Raw genomic sequence first — 11,513 nt, forward strand, 5'->3', positions numbered from 1 at the left:
CTAACCTTATCATTTTTCTACGAAATTCAACAATGCCGCACGTGCAATAATCTTTCTACGAAATTCAACAATGCCGCACGTGCAATAGTGCAGTGTGAGATGATATTTGTTTATATTGTTTATAATAAATTATAGCTGTCGGACATCGACACTCACCCTTTGTAATACACCGCGCTGCGGCGTCGTACCTTCGCGTTCCCTCTTCCCCGCGGACCCCGCGCCTACCGTTCCGCCGCGGTCCCCTCCCCCTCTCCGCGGACCCCGCGCCTACCGTTCCGCCGCGGTCCCCTCCCCCTCTCCGCGGACCCCGCGCCTCCAAAATCCCCCTCCGCCCGCGTGACGTCATGCCCCCTCGCCCGCGCGGTTTCCCCTCGCCCCTCACCCCCCCTCAGAGGACCCGGCTTAGAACCCGCCTATTAACACTACTGTCATGCTTTGCTTAATCATTCGCATAGACATATATGTTTTTTTTTTTGGGGGGGGGGTTAATGAAGAAGTTACTATCTTCTGCATTTTTAAAAGCGAAGCTAACAGATAATTGAATTGAGTTTTCATCCATTATCGAATTGCATATTGAATAGTTAATAATTTATTTTATCAACAGCACTAAAAATATTATAATAATTATAATTAATTATGTTAACTATTACTAATCATCATTATTGACAATAAAATTACATTTAATTTCCAGTAATGCACGATTTATTTTTTTAAGATATATTTATATTTTATAATAGAATTATATTTATGATTTATAAATATCTTATGTACCATGTATGTGCAATTTTATAATTTCTTTAAAAAAAGGCTTTGTACTTTTTTTTAAATTTTTTTCGCAGACATTAGTATCTTGGATTAGTCTCGGCGTTCAATCAGACTTGGCGTTAAAAACATAGAATAAAGAAAAAACGACATATAGATTGTTTTTGAACTAAGCTCATTCGTCGAATGATGTTCCAGAGAATCCAGAAGAAAGACATTATTTTATGTCCTCCTTAATAGTAGCCATAGTGACCGTAATGCCCGTAGCCGAACGGATATCCTATAAATATCAATGAAGAAATATTTCAACATTTATGACTGAATGATTTTTTTATGACAAATATGCGTCTACATGTGCGTGTTTTGAACATAAACGATTTCTTTGTCACGAATGCAACTTGTTAGGATGCACGTATAAGCTATAATTATATAATTTGCATGATGTAAACTTGTGTAATAAAAAATTGTTGCTGATATTCATACAAATATACATACAATAAATTATTATATTAAAAATATTATATTAAATTATTACAAAAAAAACAAGACATTAAGAATTAGAAACATTATACAAAATTTAATGAAAGGTAAATATATATATATATAAGCTGATAAAAAAATGGCGATTCTGCGATGTAATTGCGATGATGTTAATTGTTGTATTGTAAATTATATAGATATTATCATAAATCATACCGTATCCATAACCGTGACCATATCCATGTCCGTACCCATGACCATAACCATGGCCATAGCCATGGCCATAGCCATAGAATGGATACCTATAACCATAGGAGTACGGATAACCGTATCCATAGCTTAAATATCCTGGTTTTGCAACTACCACACCAATTGCAACGGCCAATAGCAAAACAATATACTGCAACAGTAAAACAAATAAAAAATCAGTTTATTAAATATATTAAAAAAATTAATATATATATATATATATATATATATATATATATATATATAGCGCTTAAATAATAGTGTAAAGAATATTTTAACACTACAAGTAAAAAATAAGATATACGTAATATGCTTATTTTTTATCTTCGCAATTAGAGCGATACAAAACCTATGATCAAGTTTTAAAATAATTTTTGATGAGATTTATATATATGTAGATAAAAATTTAAGAAAGAGAAGCAGAAATTTTAAAACATGATATATTTTTAAATAAATGTAATATCCCCCTCGCATTTCATTATTTAAATATTTTTATGATAAAGACAAGAGATTATAAATCTTCTATATAATAATTAATTACCAAAATGTTTGTGCAGATTAACTCTTTACGGCACGATAACCATACAGTGAAATTTATTATTTTAGAAAACACTTTTTTAGGATTTATTTGTGTTCTATTGTAATATAAAGTAGATTTTGCTTTCTTTATTGACGAATATAGATATTATCCTTGTGCGAAATTTCATTCTAATATATACAATATTAAATATTTATAAAAATATAAGTTTAATTATAAAAGTAACGTTATATTATAAAATATTCACATTATATTGTAAACTTAGAACGGAGATTTATGCCACAATGAATTAAATGAAACCGTAATATTTAACTTATCTAGATCAATCTCGAATCAAGTTCTCTTGCACTTACAATCTTCAGACACGCCATTCTTTCTCGTGATTGCAAGCACAATCCAGCTGAGATGTCTTGTTAACGGTAGCACTTATTTTTTTCTCATCTGTCGTCGCCGAACACCACTGTCCATCGTTTCTGTGCGACATGGGTTCTTTTATAACAAAGGCGGAATCCCTTCGCAAGGCAGTGGATCCCCCACGAACGGTACATTTTTCCGGACTTCGCATTGGCCTCCGCCTATTGTGCTAATAGAAAACATTCATTGTTACCCTGAGATTATGCGAGTTGCGACTTTGCATTATGAAACAACAATGTGCAGTAACGCACGTGTGACCAAGTCACGTGAGTCCCCGCCCGATAGAACGCCTTGACATCCAAATTTCTTCCCCGACGCGATTGCTCGCGTGTGTAACCCTCTTATTAACGGCAAAAAGAATCATACATCGCAATTGTCGATTATGATACTTAATGCTACTGCTGTAATCGCTAATTGCTTATCGTCGACAGTGCCCGGGTCCGCCCAGAGTGCGTTTCAGCAGCAGGCCAGAGTTCTACGAAAAAGGAAACGCTCTTCTCGAATATCGTAACCGAAATAGAAAGAAAAGTGACACAGACACTGGGGGACCGCGATTGCGCAAACCAAGATTCTGTTACAAAATGTATAGTTGATGAAATCGTGTTAATCGTGTTGATGCATTGCGCCCGCGCGCTTGACATATGCGTGTCCGATTTGTCAATTTCGTAATGACACTCTTAGTCCCCGTAATTTGCAAAAAAAAAAAATAATGAAAATAAAAAAAATTGAGATACGAAATCTTTGCGTTGGTTAAATCATTAAAAATGCATATCGGGACAAAAATCGTGTCATTTGTAATTCTTTAAAGATAAGATGTATTTAAAATATAAGATGATGTCAAATTATAATGATTTATTAATCGCTGCGGGACATATCGACGAGATATATAAGTCAAATTTGCCAATCGAACATACAATTAATTAATTCGACAGAGTGTTCAATTTTTTTCATAGACTCTGTGGCGAATATTCCGGTTTGTTTTTATCAAATTTAGTGGATACATTTTACGCTATTAATCATGTTTCAACATGGAATTTATGCAAAGCATGGCTCGCATAATCCTCACAGGATAGGATTAACAGAAAATATATATTGTATATATATTTTTTATGTATTGTATATATATTTTTTAGGATATTTTATAGAGAAAGTTAGCTATCATAAATATTTTTAATGTACAATATATTTTCAATGTATCATTGATATTTTATATGTAGAGTAATAAGAAAGTTGACTAAATATTATATATACTGAAAATTTTAAATATGTAATTTTTAAAATTGTTATTTTTCCGTCGATTTATTTAATCGATAACGTATATTTCTATTTTTTTATATTTTTTATTTCTACTATGTAGAACTTGCAAGAATATAATAGTAAGTACGATTACTTTTCAATTGATTGAAACATCATTGATATAAATATTTCACAATTGCTTCCATTTTTATCTGTATATTTTTTTATTACCTTTACCTTCACAGTCGATTATATCCACATCTTCCATTGAGTTGACTTACTTCCGCTCCCAGTAAACGAGATCGAATCTATATGATCGATATTTGTATGATCAAGAAGAATTTTTTGCATACGTAAATTGTTATGCATTTACCTTGAATTATGTGTCATAATAATTTTTTTTATCATCTTTTAATCTCTTCTTATGGAAATCTTCAGAAACATTTTCGAACAATTTTTTATTTAATAATTAACTTTAAAATATCAAAATAATTATCGTGTAATCATAAAAATAATATATTAAAATAAAATGCGATTTAAAATTATAGGATTTCGTTATCTTCTATCACATTTATTTTTATATGAATTAGATATTTTACAATATTTAGAATTTGTTAACAGCTTTTTTTCATACGAGAAAACAAATGCAAATAATTTTGTCTCTGTAGATTAAATATTATTTCTAACTTTGCGTATTTTACATAATCGCGTTTCGTATCGTCATTGACGATACGCAGTAAACACGACGCATATGCAGAATTGTTATGGAGGCCACGAAAATTACTGGACCATGCATGCCCTATGTATTATTGTCAAGACAAAGAAGTAATTGCATAGATAAAGGTCAGCAATAATCATGAGAATATTTTCTATATCATAATAGTGGGAAAACACTGTAATAGAAACCGATGATAAATATAAATGCGTGTGTCGCATAGCATCCGTATAATTAGTGCGCCCGTTAATTATCGACTTCTCTCTTCTACAGCCAAATCATCTTTGCAACGCCGTAACAATAGTGAATGAAAGCCATAATAACTTTTCTATATGTGCTAATTTTGTCTTTAGGTCTTAGAGGAAAATTATAGCAATAATAATAATGTAAATCATGTCACTTACCTGACAGAAGAAGAATAAAATATATGTATAAAATAAAGACTACTTATAAAAAATATATTTTTTTCAATTTATAACACTTTTCTTTCTATCTTTCTTTCCTTTTTTCTTTTACATTTTTAGTTAAAAATAAGAGAAGTTTCCGCTTATAATTAAAATTATATATTTTATATCTCTCTTTTAATTTATTATTTCCTTTATTTACAAGCAATGTATTTCGCGAATAAGTTATCCTAAGAAAAAAGAATAATAATTCTAATTTTCTTTATATATATTATTTATACGATTTATATTATAATTTCTTTATATATTTTCAATATAACTTTACTTTGCTTCCTTTCATCAAATTCAACGTTTTCCAGAGATCAGACCTTTCTGTTCCCGAAATTAACCAGACTGATTCGTTTCAGCCCATTCTGTCCCGATGTCTTGTATCGATTCGAGCTGGGAGCTGGTGCTACCTCTTCCTGATTGAGTGCAATAATCCGTTCGGGACTCTCATCTTCCGCAAGCTCTTCGGCTGGCGCTTCCGTTGACTCGCCGGATTCGCCCGAGTCGGAGGGCTTGCCCTTCGGTGGCAGATACTTCTTACCGTGGAAGAAAGGCCCGTAAGGATGATGGAATGGAAAGCCAATCGGATAAGGACCGGCATAGATGGGATAGCCAACGTGGCCAACCCCGACAGGGCCGCCCTTGAACACTCCGTGGAAGTGGTCGTAGGGCAGCAGGTTGAAAGGGGACGGGAGGCCGTGAAGATGAAAAGCTCCCAGGAGCGGCTTGAACAAAGGAGGTCCATAAGGATGCGGATAGCCGTTTCTTGTCGAGTTATTCTGATCGCCATTCTCGGCTGATTCTTCGGTTTGTCTGTTATTATTATTGTTATTATTATTATTATTATTATTATTATTATTACCATTATTGTGGCCATTGTAGCCGTGACGGGGGGGTCCATAGAAGTCGGGACCATCGTAGTAAGGCCCGTAATGTCTGTTTCGCCCGTTATCGGAAGAATTATTTTCGTTCCTACCATAGGGCCCATAAAAAGGACCGTGATTACCATATCCTCCGTAAGAAAAGGGAGAATAGGGATGATAGCCATGGTTGCCGAAGCCGTAGGGATGACCATAACCTCGATGATCAGTTCCATTATTCTCCTCTGAGCTCGCCTCACCGTCCGATGCTGGTTCGCCATATGGATGATGATGATGATGATGTCCGTGAAAGTGTCCATAGGGCCCGAATCCATGGAAGCCTGCGTAGGATTTAGCTAGGAAGGGCCCATGACCAAAAGCTGCTTTATCAAAACCGACATCGTGATAAGACGAGTACAAATTGGTAGACGATTCCTCGATGTTGCCGAGCGATGGCTCGATATTTTCGGTATCAATAGATTTTTGAGTCACTTCGAAGTCATCGTTCGCTGAGAGATCATAAGGTCTGTAAAAATTTGGTCGCTCTTGACGCAAGTAGGGTGCATCCCGTAGAGATTCTTCGAGTTGTTCGTTCGCTTGGGAGTTTTCTTCAAGCCCTTCGGGAGAGTTCTCGTAGAGATCGTTGTAGGGATATGACTGTGATCCGTAATACGTAGGTGCGTTTGACGTTTTATCAACTATGTTGTCCAGGATTGAAGATCTGTCCAGATTATCGTCGTTTAAGCTGATGGGTGCCGTCAGACCGAAGGACGATCTATTGGTGCGGAATTGTAAATCGCCCAATATCGCCGGCGATAATACTGAGGCTACATTCTTAGCAAAATTCGCTAGTATATCTGGGTCTGCGTTGAAAAGAGAGCGATTAGTGAATAAAAATTCTCAACAGAATTTGAAGAAAACATGTTACATGAATATATTATAGAATATATTTTGATATTTTCCGTCTTTCTTAAATCATTTTGCATATTCTTTGCAAAAGAATTTAACAGAAAGCATTTTTTACAAACTATAGTTTAATGATCGATTGTCATTCTTGTTTCTTCGCCCCTTTTGATATATGTACATAATAATGTTTATGAAAACACATAATTTTCTAATAAATCTCGAAAAAGGATTATGCTTACTGATTGCGTTTCTTGCTGTCCTACCGCTGTTTATCGCGCACCAAAGTACGAAGCAATGCATCAGTATCTGTAACAAAAGAAAATATAGCAATGCTGCAATTGTATAATCGTCAGATTAACAAAGGAATAAATACTTTAATAAAAGTTTCTAATCCTGCTTGTAAGATGCACTTTTGAATATTTATCTTCTTTTCAATATCAATAAAAATGACGATTATATATCTTAAATATAAAATTAATATTATTAAAATTATTTAAATAATATGTATAATATTATTAAAATATAACATATCGAAGTAAAAAAAATAATTTTTCACTATACACAGAAGCGCCCGACATCAGAGACTTTATGCAAAAGAAGCCACGAGCTATATAATGTATTGTGGCATAAGTAGCGTGACCGGTATGATTCCCTACAGTATTATATTTTATTCGTTATTGCATAAGGGATGTATGCGTATGAATTCGACGATCAACGCATCGTTCCAGCAGCGGTTGTGTAAAATCTCAGCGAAAAAAAAATGCCGCACATACACAACAAATGCAAAATATCAGTTCTGGACACGCTTATTATCACGACACATCATGCGGAACTCGATTCTTATAATAATAGAATCGAACCGGTATATGTGCCGGTTACACCGATCGTATTTTCGCGAGGTATGCGTATTGCGGAAACGCTGTTCATTGACATACGAAACTTCCGGTGAAGTTAGTTTATCGTTGCAAGAGTAACTTTGCGACATAATGAAAAGAAGCTTCTCTCTGGTTGAAATTCCGAGAAAGTAATTCATGAATCTTAATTGCGTATTTTTAATTTCTATAAAATTCCCCCAAAGAAGAGAAGAGAAACTCAACAACGGAACTTGTAATTAGAGATTTTGTTCTGATTTATATAAGACTCTATAAGAGAAGCCATATCGTTATGCATTTATATTATGTATGAATATTCACTGCCGGTATTATCCTATACTTTATAAAATACATAGTTATCAAGGCAATTTGAAGACGCTTTTTAATGTGGGTATCCGCATAAAAGTGAATGATGCGACTTCCGACATACTCTATAACATTAATATAAAAATATGAAATTTACTAAAGTACTCATTTATATTTTCTAATGTACAAGTTATATCCTTTGTTACACGACTCTTTCTTTATATATTTCCGTAGAATTTAATCTGAAAAAAAATGAAAATTTCAACAAATTAATAAAAAATCTAAAAATGTAGTCTATCTAAAAAAGATGTAAGAACTTAGAAATATTTAAAAAAAAACTTAATAATAATGTTCTTACAATAAAAGAATCACGCGCATATAAAATGGAATGTTAAAAATTTTACAAAATGTAATTGATGAATTCGCAATGCATAAATAATTTGTCTATTCAGCGCATCCTAAAGGAGAATTCTTATTTATGCGTACATATTTATTCACCAAATCGATTTTCACGAATCTGCACACGCATTTTTCCATTTCTTTAAGCAATCGTGAATCACCGTTTCCGTGATCTGACATTAAACTAATATTTCTATCTTTTATATTTTTCTTACGTATACATTGCAATATCTTTGACATATTAATAATTTTTTTTATGTAATGCATTTTTACATTTAGTGTATCTTTTTATCAGTTTCTTGAACTTAATCAAAACGAGAAATCAGATTACAAAACATGCACGATCTACTGGACTTAATGTGAATGATGAAACTGCAGTTTTTTTCGCATTTTAAACAAGTAATCTGCATACTAGCGTATTCTTTTTACTTATGACCCAAATAAATCTACATATTTAAATGCAAATAAATTATTTTCGCACAGCTTACACGCAAATAAATTATTTTTGACAGTACAATGTGTGAATGATAAAATTTGATTTGTAACTTCAATATTTTGCAACAATTAAAAATGTTAAACCATACGCTACAATATTAGAGACGATTAGAATGATATCGAGATAATAAAATAATAATACAATATACTCGTAATAAGATAATAATATACTCGCCATATTATGAATTGAAATGCACAAACCGATCGTTTATTAAATCACACTGAGATTAATTTCCTCAATTTATAATTACATGCAAAAAATTTTATTGAAAGATCGACGTGTATCTGCATCTATTCGGATAATGTAATAAAAAGATAATGTAAATCGTAAAATAAATATTCTCTAATTTATGACACTTCACACATTTCTATTCGGAAAATATCTGCCATTTATGATTTATCGCATTACCGCAGTTCGTTAATACGAAATGACGATTTTGTTACTTGTTCCCTGTACAACGAACAATTTTTACATGCGAGGATACTCACGTGCGACGCGTGATGCATCGTGCGTGCGGCTCGTGACTACTAAAAGACAGGCGTCGTGTCCGATGTCATTTATACTTTCTCTCCTTAAATGTCTTTATCCTCAATCATCAGGGTGTCTTTACCCTCGATGCAAACATCAAGATAAATTGCAAAATTTTCTTCTTTATTTCTCCATAATCTAAATTGAAAAAGCTCTAATTTTATTAATTTTGTAAGCGAATAACGTGTTCGCAGTTTTGACGTTTATAATAATTTATCGGTTGCTTATTTTTGAAATTCACGACTAATTAAGTTAATAATAAGACATTTCGAAGACGAACATATATTTTCGTATTTTAGCACGTATAAATCTTATTATATTATCTTATAATATTATAAATAATATAGCAATTAAAATGGTAGCATATAAATATAAAATGATGTATATATAAATACATATCACAATAAGTTTCATCAAAAACTTAAAAAGTTATTAAATTTTATAATTTAGAATGAAGATTATTAAAATGATTATATATGGAATACCTTCTAATGTAGTCTTAGAAAATTTATTTTAAAAATAAATCGATCTGGCATTAAATTTTTTATTTATTATTAAAGAATCTTTGCTAGACCATTGTAATATTAGGTGTTATATGATATAGTTGAAAAGTTGCTGTAACGATATATTATATATTTGTAAAAATAAAGTGTAATATGATGAGTCATCGTGTTGTAACAGTCAATCCTTACACATCGATATAAAATAAATCAGTTGATAAGACAGACAACATTTCTTCCTGTTAAATTATATACATTTTTACTTGTGTAAAATATAATTTACATGATTATTTTATATTACGCTGTAGTATTTTTTTTAGTATGCTGTTTATGTACATTATTACAATTGCGTTTTCTAAAACTTTTAAATAAGGACATATACTTGTGTAAATGTACAATAGAAATTGTGCATAAAACAAATATAAATATTGTTCAGTGTTGCATTTCAAATAAAGAGAAAAAACTGAGATGCAATTATTTATTAAAAACACAAAGATATAAATGTCTTACATATAAAATATAAAAAAAATACATGCTGTATTGATTTTTTGTCATAGGAACTTTGCTCACACGAAAATTATAAAAACTTAGATAAAATTGACAGATTTCATATTAATTTTATTTATAATTAGATAGCGCGCGCAGTTATGTTTGCGAAAAGTATAATAATTGATGTATAATAATCGTAACAAATTATCTTTATATAATTTATATCTCGTTTTATGTGCATTTAAAACTATTGTAGACTTTGCTCACTTCAAAAATACTTCAAATATTTTTAGTTTAATAGTATTAATTTTCTTCAAATAAGCAAATTATGATTTTTGGGACTTACTTTTTTTGTCACTATTCTTTACTCTTATTTATTTTTCCCTTCCCGTATTTTTTTCTAATATTTTTTAGATTTAACAATAAGTGGTAATAATCTCTATGTTATACCAGACATAGTATATGGTACATTTTATTTAAAAACATTTGCGATCGCTGTTAAAATCGGCTAGCGACAGTCGAAGGCTATTTGTGCTGTGTAGTTACAGCGAAATGTTAACGATCCTTTTTTTTTTCCTATTTTATTTCATAGTGCCGAGATCATTGCGCAATTTTTGAATATGATAAAAATCTATATCATATTTTTTAATCATTTATAATATTTTTCATTTACAGTAGATTAATTTGCACAAAAAACAATTTATATATATATATTTTATCTTAATCAATACTTTACATATTAAATAATTTAGATACTATTGAACTGATGTATTAAAGTCTTTTATTTGCCGAAGAGATAGATAAATTTTCATCTAGAACAGTTTGCCATAATATTATTTGCATGTGTTATCATATTGTAAATTAATTTTTATTATTTTATTATTGTTATGATATAAATTATATTTATCCAAAGTGATAACATAAATGTAGAATTTATACGTATCATAATAAACAATAGCAATTTAAATCTATTGTTAATATGCTAAATACGTTGCTAAATGAATTAATTGTTTCTTTTTTAATGTACAGATAGAGATCAATTATAAGAATAATTATAATGCAAGAAAAAGCTATACTGAAAAAATCATATATGTAAAAGAAACAAAAGAAAAAACTAATGATAACAATATTATTGTTTTTCTTATTTTTTCTTATATCTTTGAAGAACCGATGAAAATAAAACTAATTTCAAAAGATGCAGAGAACAAAATTCATGATAAATTTAAATCAAACTCTTCAGTCGGTAATATCATTGTATCTTCAAGAGGTAACAACGAGAGTATTTATATTTGATCCTTGCTAAAATTCTTC

General features: G+C 31.1%; 2 protein-coding genes across 2 annotated transcripts; both read right to left on the reverse strand.

Annotated features, from left to right (window-relative positions):
• Nucleotides 1-673: 673 nt before the first annotated feature.
• LOC138938110 (keratin-associated protein 20-2) lies at nucleotides 674-2,493 on the reverse strand. Its single transcript, XM_070304867.1, has 3 exons — nucleotides 2,383-2,493; nucleotides 1,459-1,642; nucleotides 674-1,042 (listed from the first exon to the last, which is right to left on the reverse strand). Exons 1-3 carry the CDS (start codon nucleotides 2,398-2,400, stop codon nucleotides 996-998), a joined length of 249 nt encoding a protein of 82 aa, XP_070160968.1. The 5' UTR covers nucleotides 2,401-2,493; the 3' UTR covers nucleotides 674-995.
• A 2,667-nt stretch (nucleotides 2,494-5,160) lies between these two features.
• Nucleotides 5,161-9,191, reverse strand: LOC138938794 (uncharacterized). The gene is made up of 3 exons (XM_070306065.1): nucleotides 9,174-9,191; nucleotides 6,852-6,918; nucleotides 5,161-6,569 (listed from the first exon to the last, which is right to left on the reverse strand). The coding sequence occupies exons 1-3, from the start codon at nucleotides 9,189-9,191 to the stop codon at nucleotides 5,161-5,163; spliced, it is 1,494 nt and encodes a 497-aa protein (XP_070162166.1).
• Between the last annotated feature and the right edge of the window lie 2,322 nt (nucleotides 9,192-11,513).

The sequence above is a fragment of the Polyergus mexicanus genome, unplaced genomic scaffold, assembly GCF_030449975.1.
Source record: "Polyergus mexicanus isolate NDT 795.1 unplaced genomic scaffold, iyPolMexi1.0 SCAF_1, whole genome shotgun sequence".
NCBI classification, from domain to species: domain Eukaryota; kingdom Metazoa; phylum Arthropoda; class Insecta; order Hymenoptera; family Formicidae; genus Polyergus; species Polyergus mexicanus.

What these genes read in the sequence shown, in the direction of transcription:
- LOC138938110 (XM_070304867.1), bottom strand. An exon ending in TGGTCACGGTTATGGATACG is followed by an intron (nt 1,043 to 1,458) that starts GTATGATTTATG and finishes TGATATTTATAG; the next exon opens with GATATCCGTTCGGCTACGGG.
- LOC138938794 (XM_070306065.1), bottom strand. An exon ending in GACAGCAAGAAACGCAATCA is followed by an intron (nt 6,570 to 6,851) that starts GTAAGCATAATC and finishes TTTTCAACGCAG; the next exon opens with ACCCAGATATACTAGCGAAT.